At 45.6% G+C, this 17,478-nt stretch overlaps 1 protein-coding gene across 1 annotated transcript in view; it reads left to right on the top strand.

Moving 5' to 3' along the window:
• The window catches only part of LOC126522302 (uncharacterized), a 107,991-nt gene extending 92,573 nt beyond the window's left edge, over positions 1-15,418 (top strand). The window contains exons 12-13 of the mRNA XM_050171030.3: positions 2,916-3,039; positions 15,236-15,418. Of these exons, the coding sequence (XP_050026987.2) occupies positions 2,916-3,039; positions 15,236-15,353 (242 nt within the window). The 3' untranslated portion in view covers positions 15,354-15,418. The remainder of the gene's footprint in view (positions 1-2,915; positions 3,040-15,235) is intronic.
• Positions 15,419-17,478: the final 2,060 nt, after the last annotated feature.

Genomic DNA, 17,478 nt, shown 5'->3' with positions numbered 1-17,478 from the left:
GAACATAATATGTTTTGCATCCGGATAAACCATACCATCATATCGTAATAATACGTACATATCGGTTAACACGTAGTGTTTCCACATTTAGTCGCGCAATTAAGGCAGTGCGTCGTCCCCATCGGGCAGCCTCGCAGAACAACAAGTCTCAAAGATCAGAACAATTGCCTCCAAGCGCCCTGTGCATTTGGGCCTGAAGCCACATCAACATCGACATAATTTCGGCACCGTGCCATGGAGCGTCATGGTGTCATGCAAGCTAGGACTCGCGTCATGCCAAAGCTCGGATAAAAAACATCTGGTGCTCAGCATAGAAAAAAAATTTGAAATTGTTCGTGCTATCGAACGTGGCATGAGGAAGTTGGTGCTGGCACTCAACACGAATCTACCCTTGACTACGGTGTGTGGCATTTGGAATGCGAAGAAGTTGCTCGGAAGCGCTGCTGCGACCACGAAGAGATGTCAGCTACGAGGTTCCACTTTTCACCATCGTTGCCTTTGTTGTTGCCAAAGTGTCGCCTAACGACAGTGATACGGACGACAGGGAAAACGATGGCACGGGCAATTCAAGTCCGACAGTGGCAGAAGGTGCACGCTACGTCAGCGTCAGCCTCGTGAATGCAGTCGTCGCAATGAGAACAGCAACCCGCAATGAAAAAGGCGACCCGCGACTTTTTCATTGCATGGCAGCGCCACCGCCCCCGTGCACGGAGAATTTGCGACATCAACGAAGAATCTGCCATGAGAGTGTTTGCCGAGGAGAGGGGGCTGGCTGAAAAGCTCGCTCGCAGCTTCAGTAAGTTTGAGGCTGCTGTCGTCGCCACTAGGCCGCCACGGCATCAAACGAGAATAGCACTTTTCTCACGCAAAGTGAATAAATAGTGCATGTTTTTGCCCTTTCATTGCACTCTCTTTCGTTCTTGACAGGTAAGTGGGCGATCTCATGCTATTTCGGTTAAGCAGTACTACCGTTTAGTACATACTTTTTCCGAGCTCCGGCCAACTACAGTTTAACAAGGTTTCACTGTATAACGAACAACATGGGACCGTTTGTTTGGTTTTCCATAGACTCGACGAAAAAAATAAAGTCCGCTTGAAACGAATTGCCTCAAACATGCTCTTCCGTTAAGACGAACATTCGAAGTGACCGCCACTGCTACCGATCCCGGAGACTAGGGTGCCTCGATGCGCCGCACCCAGGGGCGCGCACATCCAGGCACCCTACTGGAGGCCTGTGGCACACATCGCCTGCAGACGCAGGCGAAAACAAGAGGAGGAAACAAAAAGAGACGGTGACATTTCACTTCATGAACACAGGTGACTCACAAGCGCATGGGCGCTATAGCACATACAAAACTATTGGCCCTCAGTGTGTCTAGGCTGTCCGTGTCGCAGATCCTATTCAAGACGGCTCGCGCAGCTGCACCATACGCAGCAGCTGCCGGAGAAGAACACCCCCTTGTAAACATTCGCATACTAACTAAAGCGTAGCATCAGCGCACAGAGGCAAACATGAATGCATCACACTCCATGACCGCGGATGCTTGCTGTCAAAACACTGGCATGAGGAGTCACGGCAGAAGTAGCAAGCAAAGTGACCCTCGCATTGTCTATAGCTTCGCCAGAAACTAAGTGGCGAGAACACAGTGCACACAAAGCTACAAGCCATCGGCCCACCTAGACTATGTTCCCAAAGCAGATCACGTTCAAGATAAAGCCCGTGCAGCCGTACGCCGCCGAAGTACAACACCCCTCTCCCTACCCTCCCAGTGACATGTGTGGGACGGAAGATGGTGTGATCCCCCTATTTCTTCCTTCGCATACGCGAGATTGAGCCGCCATCGTCGGCTCACCATCGCACAAACAGCATATGGCGCACGAGGACGATGTTATCATGAGACAAACCCGGTACGTCCATATGCAAATGAAACCTGTAGCAACTGCCAGAGGAGGTCAACCCAGTGTGCCTTCGCCTACCTTCCTCCTTTGCGATGCTTCACATCGTTTCTTCTTCCGCACTTTGCTTAACGTCACCTAGACTCATCTAGGTTGCATTGCTTTGCTGCACGCTCCGCGTGCCCCTTAGTACTTGTGCTAGCTCGGAGCCTGCACCGATGACCTGTGAGGCGGCAGATGCCTGCTTTAACTTTCTAGTGAACTTTTTCCAGCAGCACGATGGCACAGAAGGAGTTTTAAAGTCGTTAGGCAGGATGGCATCATTTGTGGCTGCTCGTTGATTTGCACAGAAGCGCCAAACGTCCATCACAAACTGGGTGAAACCAAGCAACTACTTGAAAACCGTTTTCTATTAAGTTGGGCTAAACAAATGCTTTTTATGTCATTTTCCCCCCATTTTAAGTCTAATTCATTTACCATTTTGAAGATATTTGCATGCACCTGGTCATGTTGCTAACTATTCTTCCAGTAAGACGAAAAAATTTTCATGGTCCCTTCGAGTTCGTTTTAAAGGGAGTGTACTGTAGTTCAGCTAAGGACAAAGCTGATGATGATAACTGGTGGCAAAAAATGTTGGAAGGCAATCCAACCTTTAATTGACGTTGGTCAAATGTTGCTCCAGCGCAGCTCTCACAATGAATTGCACAGGTCATACACCCATTTCGCACCCCCAGGTCGTCCAAGAAGACTTTGTCTTTCATCGACTTCAACTAGACGTTGAATTGCCTTCCAACTTTTTATTATTTCATTCTATTGTATGATGTTTGTTCCTTCTCCTTCCTGTAATGCCTTCGGGCCTTGGAAGTGTTTTTACTAAATACGTAAGTGCTCGAGAACTGACAGGAGATCCTTGTGGTTCCAGGCACTGGCAAAGGCATGATGTCACCACCACGTGGTGCCTCTTGTAGCAAGGATGTGGATAAATATTCCTCACAATACAGTGCTGCCTCTGTTCGCAGCTCCAATGGAGTGGAGTGACATGCCCATCGGAGCACTGCCTGGATCCCCTGCCGACAGGCTTGACCTGAGCCTTGACTTCAAGGAGCTGAGGCCAGTCGGTGCGCCCAGGCCAGGGGAGCGAAGGTCAGCACTGTGCAGAAAGACACGCTTAACAGCTGGGGTTCGCTCACTCTTCAGGCCTGCCAAAAGTTGTTGTTGAGTGCGAAATCATTGTTGTCCACGTGTCAGAGTTTCGCTAAATTCCTGGCTGCCTCTTGCCTTGCGTAGCTGAAAATGAACATATTCTATGGCACAGAAGTTTGGCCTTTTTAATCTTTCCGATGCGGTTGCGTTTTCTGGAATGTTTGTTTCTGAATGTAATGCTGGACTTCAAAGAGAATGGTTATCCAAGAGAGTACCGTATTTACTCGCATAATGATCGCACTCGCGTAATGATCGCACCCCTGAATTTTGTCGTCAAAATTCGATTTTTTTTATTTCCCGCGTAATGATCGCACCCAGAACTTGCCGTAGCGATATGTCGTGTGCCAAGTCTAGCTGATAATGATTGCGCTTACCATCTGTTGAATGTTACGCGAACGACTATTCAAGACGAACCAGGCGGTCTGCACGCACCAAACACTCTTAAGTAGATGCCTCATTTCATTACTTTCATCACTTTCCGCACTTCCATGACAAAAAGAGGTACAACCAAACTTTCCTTTATTATGTGTAGGCTTTATAATGGTCGTGGTCAACAACAAAAAGACGCCTTTCGATTCTTCTCATCTGCACTCGTGGGCAAGCAACAAATCGCAAGCGGCAACGATAGTAGCCACGTTTACATTGACACGTTAAAGGTGTACCTTATTCATACGCCAACGCTTGTAACACAGCTAAGATATTCACCCACCCTTAGCGCAAACGTGCGGTATTAGGATAGTAGTGAAGACAGATGCCGCAGTTTCCGCAGCATGCCCGCCATGTGTTTCTATGTCACTGGCAGCTAAGCGCGCCCATCTGTTTCTGCCCCCTCAAAGTGGACATGGCTACGTTATTGCCGCAAACTTGCCGATATTACCGATATTATTCATTACTGATACGGAAAAAACTGTTTCAATGCATGTAATGTACTCACGAGAAGAAAAAAAAAAATCGCGTTCGGCGCTTTCGGCTTGCTCAGCCGGCCGCCATTTTTGTTTTGGTGTCCCGCACCCGCATCCCGCAGCAAACGGGGGACGAAAAAAAATATTTTTTTTTCGCGGAAAATTTAACCCGCGTAATGATCGCACCCCTGAATTCGCGTCAATTTTTTCTGACAAAAATGTGCGATCATTATGCGAGTAAATACGGTAATTCACTGTCTACTAAGCGATGAAGATGGGCCCCATTGTCAACAGAAGGGAAAGGCAATGACGCACCTGCATTCGCTACGTGAGAAGTGTCGAGTGAGCTGCTCATTTACATGGTGTAGAAGAAAGACATTGAAGTTGCACATGAGACTTTTTCCACACTGGGGCAACTTCCACCCCAAGCCTGAAAGATGAGTGGCGCCTTCAAAAGTTGCAAGGCATCGTGTGCAAAAGTTCCTTTGTCAGCTGTCCTGTGACATACACAGCACAGACAAAATACTTCCCTTAAAGGGCAGCAACTCCGGTGATTTTTTGACCATGTCTAGGCAATCAAATATTTAGGTCCCCGAGACCCCTCTGTCATCCGTCTGATAGTATAATTATTCAACAAATTCGAAAATACAGTTAAACCTCGATATAACGAACTAGGCAAAACCAGCTATTTGCTTCGTTATATTGAAATCTCATATTGAAATTTGACCTTTTATGCAAATAAGTACAGTTGCTGTTCGATTTTTCTTACACAGGAAGGGGTCACAAAATTTTCTGAATTATCGGGCAATAAAAAAAATCAAATTTGAATGAGAAAACATTTCATTTGGATAAATTTGGAAGTCGCCGATGAATGATACGGTTTCACGCCACATACGTCAATATCTTTTCGGCAGTACAAATTAATCGAAGCCAGCCATGCTTTCACGTGCACTCTGCCCCCAAGGCTGATAGCGTCGCCCTCCCTGGGACAACGCTATCAGGAAAAGCGCCAGCGGCAGGGAGCGAATGCTTCGTCTGCCTCTTGCTCCAATCGGTCACCGCAACTCAAGATTATGCAACCTCCTATACTAAATGTGTGGTAAGATAGCTTACATGGTGCCACGCCGTCTTTGCACACGTGGCAGATTACCTCTAAAGCAGGATCCGCAGCTGCGTATGCGCTCAGCCTCGCTTACAGCCAGGCGCAGCCATGGCCGAGACGTGCGCCAGCTTAACCCCGCTTCGCCCCTCTCCTTTTTTCCCTTTGCTCACGCAGTTAGGCGGCACTTGTGAATCCACCATTATTCTTGTCTCACCCTCACGCACTTTATTTATTTATTATTATTTATGCATAGTGAAGGCTATTGCAGGAGTGGGATGAACAACGAACATACAAACATTTATAAACAAGCTTGCGTGAATTGTTTCAGTGGTAGTGAACGGATGTTGCCCGGTAATGAATTCGACTCCATTTGTTGATGGAAAAAAGCTGTATTTATTTAAAGGAATCAGTGCGAGCAAAAAAGGCTGAGATATTTAGAGCATGGTGACTCATCGTAGAAGAGAGTTTGGAAAAAGTCAAATAGTTATCTAGAGAGGAGAGACGAGGAGAATTGATTAATGCGTGAAGGAATTTTAGGCATTCAAGTTTGCAACGTTCTGCAAGAGGAGTGAGACCAAGTAGGGGAAGAGCAACGACGAGAAGTGCTTGTCCTATCTCCTACAAACAAAACACGCTGCCTTTTTTTGCACTGATTCTAGTTTTTTGACGTCGCAGTGTTTGTGTGGATTCCATGCAATGCAGCCATATTTGAGGATGGGGCAGATAAGGGTATTATATGTTAAAAGTTTAGTTTCTTGAGGAGCGAGATGCAGTGTACGATGTAAGCAACCTAGTCTTTTTAGGGCCTTGTTACAGGTTACATCAATGCGTTTCAACTATGACAAATCATGTGTTAGTAGGATACCTAAATATTTGAATTTGAACGCTCTAATTAAATCCATATTATTCAAGGCATAGGCAAAAAAGAAAGGGCATGAGTGTCATGTAAAAGACATGGAGACAGTTTTGGAAAAGGTGATATTCATCTGTCACGTTTCGGACCAGTTACAGAAGTCAGCGAAAGAATTGTTAAGGACAACATGATCAGTAGGAGATTTAATTGTATGATATAAAACGCAATCGTCTGCAAAAAGGCATATTTTAACTGAGGTGTGTGGAAGGAGATCATATTTTAACTGAGGTGTGTGGAGGGAGATCATTAATATAAAGCAGGAATAAAATAGGACCCAGTACAGAGCCTTGAGGAACCCCTGGTGAAACAGGCATCAAAGGTGAGCTAGTAGAGTTGAAACGTACGTATTGTGAGCGCTGGGAAAGAAAGTCCGATATTCAGCCAACCAGAGATGCATTTTTTAGTATAGCTAACAGCTCATGGGTAAGTTTAGGATGTGAGACTGTGTCGAAGGCCTTTGCAAAGTCTGTAAAAATTGCATCAATCTGGTCACCTATGTCTTAAGAGCTGCTGATGTCGTGAACAAGTACTGTCAGTTGTGTTATAGTGCCGAGGCCATGTCTAAAACCATGCTGGAAAGTGCATAAAATCTCGTTAATTTCAAGAAATTCCATAATATGTTTAAAGATAATGTGCTCCATTAATTTACATGAATGTGCTGTTAAGGAGATGGGTTTATAGTTAACCCTTTCGCTGTCGGACGTTTCTGGCCGTGACGCACCCCCAGTGTCGGCTTGGTTTCAGGGAACGAGCATAACAGGGAATGAACATAGCAATTTATTTTTGATTATGATTGGTATACAAATAACATAGTCAATGCAATATGCACATTTCAGTGTTCTGCAGCTGTTGTTAGTAAACATCATCATCATCATCAGCCTGACTATAAAATCGGTTCAACATCCGAATCTGACGATGCGGAACCCTCTTCCTCTCATGCGACTTTGTCCGAGTCCGAATCCGAGCTCTGCTCGTATTCTGAATCGGAATTCAGCCACCGCTCCCATGAGCAGACGAAGGTCCCGCGCGCCGAGCCATCCGAAAGTAACCGCGCGCAGGGAGGATGCGCTTTCAGCCGCCCGCGCAACGGAGAGAAATGTGACGTTGCGTGATCAAGAAGACAGAGGGAGATGGAAAAAGGCTAAACAAAGTTCGTAGGGCTTTACGTTTACTGCTGCAAGTCGGAAGCGAGGGTGCGGCGAGAGAGCGAAAGCAGCAATCGAGTCACCCTTCTTGGAGAGGCAACGGCACGTGCGCCTGAACTTGACGCGCCGTAGCAGGCACACCAACAGAAGAAAAATAAAAACCTTCAAACCAGCGGAGATTACAGAACAACCCTTGAACCCATAACCACACGCGCGCGATGCATGATCCAGCGAACGCGGAGCCACCGCGCCACTGAGCAAGGAGAAAGTGGGGAGTGGCAGTCGCACCGTACTCTTCAATACATGGACTAACACAGGTCGGAGCGAATATACGAACTTGTAGAAAGAGTCAACAGATGGCATGGCCAATCCAGGAGCGCCTGCTTTGCGCTCAGGCGCGAAATTTTGAACACACGATAGAGAACGTACCGGTACGTCAGTGACACCGTGGGGGGGAAGCGCGATGACGTACTGGTACGTCGGTGACAGCGAAAGGGTTAAATAACAATTGAACATTACCTGAAAAAGCAAGTTTCCACGAGGGAGGAAGGGTGGCAGTTGAGAGATTTTCTAAGGATAATTGTTAGATGTCTGCTGCACCAAAGAGAGTATTGAACAAGAAAAACAGCCGGGATACCATCAGGACCACTCGACTTCTTGGTGTCTAAGTTTAGGATTAAGTTAGGTACACTCAGGAGACAGTGATATATCCTTTATTGGAGGGTATGGTTCGGAATCAAAAACAGGAGTTACCGAGTTATCAGTCGTTAAGACGCAGTGGAAGTAGGTGTTAAAAGAAGCTATTGTCTGCATATCAGAAAGTGCAACATTGTTAATTATTAACGTGTCTGAGGGTGACAAAGGTGGTAGGATAGCTTTCCAAATTTTATGGGGATTAGTCTTCATTAATTTCGGCAAGGTTACCTTGTAATAAAATTCTTTTGCAGCAACCATTTTAGAACAAAGTTCCTTTTTAGTGCTATGGAACTGCATGAGTTTTGTTGAGTCGCCAGAGCATTTCGATTGACGTAATCGGGCCACACGACGTGATAAATGCAAAAAGGTCCCTAGTCATCCAAGGAATTTCAGTCTTTTTTTTCTTTGTTTTTAAAGGAATTAAAAGTTTGGTACACTTACTGACAAGATTTTCGAAGAAACTGGTCAGGATATCAGTATCACTAGTGGTACGTACTTATTAGTTCAAACTCATCAGAAGAATCACATAGGGCGTCTGTTATTGCCAAATCATCAGCGCAGTTAAAGGCAGGAAATGTGCAATGGATATAGCGGGATTTAGGGACGATGCCTGGAACTGAAATTAACACAGCATTGTGGTCAGATATTCCATCAATAACATCGCATTCATAACCGGCATTAAAATGAGATGTAAGAAAAACCAGATCAAGGACTGAAGTTTGCCGTGTGAAATCCTGAATGATCTGGTGCAGGCCACATGACAATGAAATGTGGCAACTCCCACCTGAAAACTACTTCGTGTCCGCCCACTTTCATAGAATACCGATCAACACCAGGTGCATTAAAATCGCCCATGCAGATAACGTTGGATGAAGAAGTATTATAACCATGCAAAAATTCACCTAGATTGTTTAAACACTCATATTAGAACCAAGCGGATGGCAAACTACCCCTGTAATCAGACATATTTTCGAGTTGGACTTCGCACCACAAAGATTCAGTATCAGGTGGGGCAGGGAATACAGAAAAGTGGAGGTGAGATTGAAGAAATAGAGCAACACCGCCTCCTCTCCCGAATTTTCTTTTGCCCCGAACCACTTTGAAACCAGGGGGGGTTACCTCAGAATCATGCACACCATCATGTAGCCAGGTCTCAGTAACATCGATGACATGTGGTGAGTAAGACGAGACCAAGGAAAGAAATTTAGAGAAATTGCTGACAAGGCTTCTTGCATTAACGTTTAAAAAGGAAAGTTTATTGCCTGTACTGTGAAAGTACTTTCACTCGCACCTAAAGCACACAGCACCCGGGGCGCGATAGGATCTTATTGCACTTGGACTTTACACATAACACGATGTGGCTTCACTTCGGTGGGTGTTCTTGTCCCGTGGTGCACGATTTGAGAGGTGTGTTTGCAAGCAGCTGCTTGTAATTTACTCACTTGACCGTCTGCATCCACGGAAGTGTCTATTTATTGTCTCGGCATCCCTTAGCACTGGCAGTGAGATTCCATTATATTGAAATCGCATACAAACACACTTAGTTATATTGAAACTCTAAATACATGGTGTTCTATGGACAAGAGGTTATGAAAAGTTAAATACTTCGTTATATGGAGAATTTCATTATATTGAAGTCCGTTATTGATATGACTGACGCCAGACATGGACGACGAACGAAGAACGTTTATTCAACAGTACACAGGGATATATATAGGCCCGAGAGACGTGATAACACAGCACGGAATCATGGTTCTTTCAAGACCGCGATGACGTCACAACACAGTTATATTGAGGTTTAACTGTAATTTTAAATAAGCAAGAAAGCACAACAACGAAACCAAAACCTGACCAAGCAGCCGAGCAAACCTCTTCGTGTGACGTCACGAGAGGTACACCAGCGGGGAAAACGTGCAAGGCATGTCGGTCTCACCCACAGGGCAAACAAAACTGGCAAACAGCAGATGCCCAGGTGATTGGTGACCGCGCTGGACCTTCGGATGACAATGTCAGCTGCACCAGCTCGTCGGATCTGTTAAACAGTGACAGCTATGGTTCTGAAGAATTCAATCGCCACGAATCACTGTTTGCATTCAACCCGCCACCGAGAGAGCCAGCGCCAATGCACAACATGTCGCGCTGCAACATGAAGACCAAGGGTAGCCCTAAGCACCGATTTTATACATGCCGCTTGCTACTTTAGGTGTTTTACCCCTTCTCAGGGAAGCACTTCCCATGCCCATTATAACATGTGGAGCACAACTTTCCGCATTTGTATCCCGCAAGAGCGCCGCTGACAGTACAAAGCACTGACCAGTGCATTTGTTGACATCAGCAGTTGCAGCGACCACTTGTCATTCACTTGAGATATAATGCTAGCCATTAATTGGCGACATCAATTAATGTCGGAACATATCAAAACATGTAGATTTTGTGCAGGTAACCACCGTTGCATCACTCTGAGCAGGGTGTCTACCAACCGGCAAAACCGAGAACTCTCAGGGAATTTGTGCTTCTATCAGGGAAACTTAGCTGTCAGTTCATTGAAAGGGAGTGAAAGTCGCCCTAATGCTGGGTCGACTAAAAGAGAGGAATCGTTACGAATTGTCTTTGGCACCGTGTCGTCGGCTGGAGAGTTGCCAGTGTACAGTTAACGACCGATCTTTGGGACATGCTCGATAACGTGGACGGCTTTGCGGCACCGCCACGTGCCCCTAAGGTAATGCATAAGAACGTATGAAATTTCAGACGCAAGAACCATTCACCGTCCGCTTCGCTGTCCGATTCGCCGGGACCGGAGGTCCGAAGCGGCAATCGAAGCCAATACCACCGTTTTGATTACGCCACCTCGAACCGGCGCTCTCGCACGCAGATCCACTGGCAGCCGTAGCCACCACCATGGCAACGCGAGGCCTAGCTGCTTCGACGTTTGCGATTAAGGTTCTTGCCGTTCGGTGCCGTGTTTTTCATTGAAACGGTGCGCCGCTGTCAGCAATGGCACCGACTCTGTCCCTGTAATCATCGCGATTGGCTTCGAACCTTAGAAAGCACGGCGCGTTGCATAGTACCGGTTCCCGAAAGGCAGCTTCGTCTCAGCACAGCAGTGTTACGCGGTGAACATACGTAAAGTATTGCGGTGAAGCCTAACAAGTGTGGGAAAGGGCATTGTCACGGGACACAGCACGTATTCCCTAATTATACACGCGTGCACCCGCCATATCCTGTCACAGTACGAACACCGATATACCCAAAGCTTTTTTTGGATGTGCCTGTGGCGATTTGAGCCATTGAGGGCAGTAAAAGAAATGCATTCATATTTTTTTTTTCGTAAGTTTTCGCGGACCCTAGAGAGTCTGAAAAATCGGACGTTGACTGTACAACTGACCAAGAGGATGCTTCAAATAGCCTCTGGGGCGAACGCACGGCGGAACAAAGACGGAGAACAAAGGACCGTCACACTGAGGAATGAACGAGAAAGGAACTGTCGCCACTTCTTTGAAGGAGCTTGACCTCAAGAAGCAAAGTGTTGGCTGATGCCGAGATGCAGGTGACCCTCATCTAAACCAAAATAAACTCTTTAGGGCAGTAAAACGCAACACTGAGGTGTTGTGCATGGTCTGAGAGTATGTCAGGACAGCTGAGGTTGACTTTCCAGCTGCTGAGAGAATCTCGCTTCTGACAAATCTTAGGCCTAATACGAACTAGCTTGCTATCAGTTGATAGAAAGAGCTATTTTTGAAAATATTTTCTACCCTATGCATCTCTTTTTATTCATAGTTGAAGATGTTCGACTCAATTTGCAATGGGCTTTACAGTTCTTTTTTTTCAATACATTTTATTGCTGTGCATTTTACTAACCCCTTCCTTCACTTTTCTATTTTGAATAAAATAAGCACCACCCCTTACTATTCTAATTCGATTAAGCCGGTTTTTTTTGTTTAAATTTTTAACGTGCTTACTAGGGAGTGACAGCATCAGGCGACATGGTGTTGTCAGCCCGTCTTGACATAAGACAGCGTTCTGTGTCAATCAGGGAATTTCACAAAGGCACTCAGGGAAAACCTGGGAAACTCGGGGAATTTGAATGTCAACTTGGTAGACACCCTGTCTGAGTCATGCTGATATGAGCAACCACACACACGTTTGAAAACAGCAAGTGGGACACCGTAGTACAGGAGTGTTGTTATGCTGCCTACTTATCATTCTTTGTATTGTCTTCACGCGCACAGTTGATGTGTTCCATAAAGTAGACATAGATTAGAAGTTTGTGCTTATGATCATTAATCTAGAGAACACAGTTTTCTTACAGAAACGCCGATGCCAGTATTGACATCATCGGTAGCTGAACGAGGCAGTTGTTCACACTGCTGTGTTGAAGGGGCCTCCACCTGCTGTTAAATAATGAGTCAGCATAACAATACATGAAAATACATCCATGTATGTAGTCACATTTAATTTAGGAAAGTACCAGCGAGAGCGACTGGCCGCCTTTGAGAATGGCAACGTATCGATGTTGATAGCGCAACATGTCGTCATCACTTCTAGTCCTCTAGTCGTCACTTCTTTGTCCTAATGGCTTAATTAGCTTCAGGTCAGTCGCTCAGGTCCGCCAGCAGTATATGCACGAACTCGGCGACTGTTATAGGCTTAACTGGATAGCACTAATCCAGTGCTCGTGAAGAGCATTGTCGCAAGGAAACTTGTGATAGCAAACTTTAATTGTTGCGTTTTGTTCAAGTGGTTCGTACAAGCAACAATGCAACTCCACTTGCCATCCCCCCGTCACTTGCCCGTCCAGGCGGATTGCAACTGCTCGGGGCAGCAATTTGTCACGCCAAGCACTAGCTCACGATCGTCGACTCCTCCACGCTAGCGTCACTGTCATCTGCATGATCCCAGCATGCTCTGCGTGTACCGCTCCTCACGTCGTACACAATGTGGCCTGTAACTGAAGAAGAGGTAAGGTAGGGTGCTCGAGGCAATTAATTAAATTTGTAAATGATCTGTGCAGCTCTCAAACCTGCTTTGTTTGAGGACATGATGAAAGTGTGCAGAGGAACACACCCTGCGAGTTTCAGTGACATCTGTTGACAACGAAAAATTGCCAGAGTTTCCCTTTAAGAGGAAGCGTTAGCTCGGGGTCGACTCCCTATTCAACTACTACGTGTAAAACGTAAAATGAGTCAGCTGCTGGCCATTTGAATTAAAATTGCTTCAGTTGAGAAAAAGTCAAATTCTAATAACCTAAAAAGCAGAATTTTGATTTAGGGCCTCGAATATTCACCCAGTTGCTGATACAGTGAACCAGTTCTTGGAGCTTTGCTGCGTGCTGACGTTCAGGGTTCTTGCAAGGTCACCTCCAACAACAACTACTGCCAGGGCTGCAAGCTGGATCAATAAAAAGCTGCTGCTGCTTCTGGAAATCGATTCCACTGAAGTAATCAGAATGCAGGGTGTCTACCAACCGGGAAAACCGGGAATTCTCAGGGATTTTGAGTAGTCTGGAAAAAGTCAGGGAAAACTCGGGGAATTCGGGCCTCTATCAGGGAAAATTAGCGGCAATTTTATTGAAAGGGTCGAAAGTCGCGGTAATGCTGGCTCGAGTAACAGACAGGAATCGTAATGAATCGTCTTTGACGCTCTGTCGTCGGCTGGAGGAGTTGCCAGTGTACAGTCAACGACCGACTTTCCGGATTCCCGATAATTTGGACGGCTTCGCGGCACCGCCACGTACCCCATAGAGTCAACGTATCAGAACGTGTGACATTTCCGACGCAAGAACTCTTCGCCGTACGATTTTCCAGACGTTTTGCCGTGACCGCAGGTCCGAAACGGCAATAATCAAAGGCACCACCGCTGCCATTTTGATTACTTCGCCACCTCGAACCGGCACTCTCGCACGGAGATCCGCTGGCAGCCGTTGCCGCCACTGCGGCAACGTTAGGCCTAGCTACTTCTATGTTCGCTATGAAGCTTCTTGCCGTTGGATGCAGTTTTTTATTGAAAGAATTAGCTGCTTTCAGCAATGGCACGGGCTCCGCCTTTGTAGTCCTCGCGATTGGCTTAGAAACTTGGAAAACACTGTGCGTTGCATAATGCCGGTTCCTGAAAATTAGCTTCGCCTCTGTACAGAAATGTTACTTGGTGAAGCATACGCAAAAGTATTGCAGTGAAGCATAACAAGCGTGGGAAGGGGCTATTGCCACGAAACACAGTATGCATTCCTTAATTATAGAGGCGTGCACCCGGTATTTCCTGTCCCAGTATGAGCACCGAGATGCCTAATATGTGTGCCGACAGGCCTTCAGAGCGTTTTCGAACGTGCCTGTGGCGGTTTTGCCCCTAAAGGCACTAAATGACACGCATTTATTTTTTTTCCAACTGACCGATTTTTCAGACGTTTTCGCGGCCCCTGGGAGTTCGAAAAATCGGCCGTAGACTGTGCAACTGACCAAGATACTTCAAATGGTCTTTGGGGCGAACGAGTGGCGGAAGGAAAACAAGAACAGAAATGACCTACACATTGAGGAATAAACAGGAAAGGAAGCTTGCTGCCGCCGTTTTGAAGGAGCCAGCGCTCAAAAAATTAAGTTTTGGCTAATGCCGAGCTGCAAGTGTCTCTCATCCAAACCAAAATAAACTCGTTAAAGCAGTGAAACACAACACTCAAGAGTCGTGCGCGGGCTGAGAGTATGTCAGGACAGTTGAGGTTGACTTACGAGCTGTTGAGAGAGAATCTCAATTGTGACAGAGTTCGGGCCTAATACCACTGAGCTTGCTATCAGTTGATAGAAATAGCTCATATTCGAAAATATTTGCTTCTATATCCATCTCTTTTTATTCGTATTTGAGAATGTCCGGCTCCATTTGCAATCTTCTTTTGAAGACATTTTATTTGCTGGCATTTTACTAACCCCCCTTCTATTAGATCTCTTTTTGAATAACATGAACACTACTCCTTAGTATTCAAATTAGATTAAGTCGGTTTTTTTTAAATTTTTTTCTATAGCTTACTAGAGAGTGACAGCATCGGGTGATATGGTTTCAGCCCGTCTTGACATAAAACATAGTTCTGCATCACTCAGGGAAATTTTCAATGGCACTCAGGGAAAACCTGGAAAACTCAGGGAATTTGGAAATGTCAACTTGGTAGACACCCTGAGAATGTAACATAGGGCTCAAATTAATAAACTTAGCTGGTTGCCATTTGCTGTTATTAATATGCAGTAATTTCACATTTGGGGTCATTATTTTCATATTTGTAAAAGCAGTGTGGTCATAGAAAAGCTCATGTTGCTGTAGTTTCTGCTTATTTTCCACTGAACTGAGCATATCAGTAGTGCGTTATCGTTTTTTTCCTTACCTCCATTTGGCTCAGGTTGGCCTCGGAGCAGGGAAGTACAGAGGCTGGTGTGGATAACGAGGATGCCCAGCTGCCATCGCTTGCAGACCAGCTGGAGCGCATCAGTCAGAATGTGCAGCTTTTTGTCGTCTGATCCACTGCACTTGTGATATATGTATGCCAATTTTGAAGTAATAAAATCTCATTCCCAAGGTTTCATATGGGCTGTGCTGTGGTGCCTTTGTGCTGCGGTGCCTTTGTGCTGTGGTGCCTTTGTGAACTTTGTGAAGTTAACAGTACGTTCCATCAGTCAGACCAGTGGCAACACCATAGTGTGACACGTTTGACGGAAGACTACATGGTTGATGAATTCGACCGGGCCGCCGACCACAACGATGGGACAAAGAAACTTCATGGAGAGTGTGTTCTGTGCCGTTTCGTCATGGCCGCTGCTAGCCACCCAAATTGACTGTCCCAAGAACCAGCTAATTGCTGGGCCATTCCATGAGCCGAGACACGTCAATTGAATCCTCCAATTAATGCGTGTGCCCTCCTCTCTTTGAAGCTGCAGTGAGCCGTTCAGTACTCTGACTGTGTTCAGTGAACAAAGGTGCCAGAGTGATCATGCGCACCCTCACTCTCAAGGGGATGGCTTAGGCAACTTGGGATGCTCCAGTTGGAGGAAAGTGTGATCGCAGATTTTCCTGACCTAGGGATATAGGGAGGATGAAAGGAATTTAAGCAGATGTTTTCAGCTCCTCTGGTGTGCTTCAATTCAGTGATGCTAGACTGTCGAGACGCAACGGCCTCTACTCCTCGCGTAGATATTGTAAATAAACCCAGTGCTGTTCGTTCTCGTTGAGAACCTGTACTCTTAGTCGAACGACGGTGAGGGCCGGCTACCCTTTTTTACATGCCCAAGCCCAACTCTCTCAATACCCAGTGACGAACATTGTGGTCTCACCCTGGTTCTCACTGGAAGGAATGGAAGGAAGCTTTGTACTTGCACAGCACCTTGGACGGGCTCGCTCTGCGCGTTAACCAATGATGAAGTAAGCGGGTCTCAAGAAAAAGAAGATTGCATTATCAAAGTTGTGTGGCATCTTTAATCTTGCTAATTTTCTTAGATGCTTTTGCCAACATGGCGTGTGTACACCCAGCCAATGAATCTTCATTCCTTCGCATTTTTTATTCCAACAAGGAGCGATACATTTTATTTGAAATATAACAGCCTCCCACAATTCTGCAAACACAAGGAAATAAATGGATGAAGTAGCTGAGTAGCTGGACCCTCACTGTATCGTGCAGCAAGTAACGATTGCAGCAACTGGACCAATTTTATTTCCTACGTATTCCTGTGCAGTCAGTGGCCATAGCATGATTTATCACACTCTGAGCGAACCGAAGTAGCCCTCCCCCATGCCCCATTTCGAGGTGTGCTTAAAGGAGAAACTTTAGCTCAAGGTCGACTCCGATGCCACCTATTCAGATACATGTAAAATGCAGTTTTTGTGAGACAACCATCAGACCGATTTTTAAGTGAAATTTGTTGAATTCCAGAAAGTGAGTTAACTTGCAGCAACTGTAGCAAGCAGATTTCTGATTTAATTAAGGCCTGGAATTTGTTACGAAAATACAAAATTTGGCAAGTCAAAGAAAGAAAAACTGAAGCACAAATTTTACAAATACATACTTCAGCACCAAAACAGCTATTGCAGTTTTGTAGCTGCATTTATTAGATCATCTAAAGCGGACAGATTTGATGTACGAGGTTACAGCTTATGCGAGATCATTACGCAAATTAGTGGTATACTTTAGAGCGCTGTATAATGTGCCAATTATCATTGCTTTAGATCTATAATTAAGTGCAGTACACAAAATTGCGATATCGATTTTCAGAGTTCTAAATTTCGTAGTTGCATTGCTTGAAATTTTAGTATTTCATTAATTTTTGTTTAAATATCGACGGTCTAAATAATAATTGCGTCCTATAGCCACTACAGTCTTTTTCTTACAAATTCAACAAACTACATCAAATGCCATGCAGTGGTTGCCTAGAAAAACGATTTCTCCCTTCCCACAATGTATTTAGATAGGAGCCCTAGAGCTAAATAAGCCACCAGATTGTAGTTTTAAACAGTCAAGTGCAGTGTGTACAATGTGTGCCAATGATCGTGCCTGTGCACCACAAAAGAACAGCGTTTGTCTCAAGAAAGCCGCGGTCCCAGCTGGAGAGTAGCGGTCATACACACAAGTGCGCCTATGAAATTCGCACTGCT

The sequence above is a fragment of the Dermacentor andersoni genome, chromosome 6 (assembly GCF_023375885.2).
Source record: "Dermacentor andersoni chromosome 6, qqDerAnde1_hic_scaffold, whole genome shotgun sequence".
Classification (NCBI taxonomy): domain Eukaryota; kingdom Metazoa; phylum Arthropoda; class Arachnida; order Ixodida; family Ixodidae; genus Dermacentor; species Dermacentor andersoni.
Note: the sequence above shows the minus strand (reverse complement) of the source record. Positions and strands in the feature narration are given on the sequence as shown.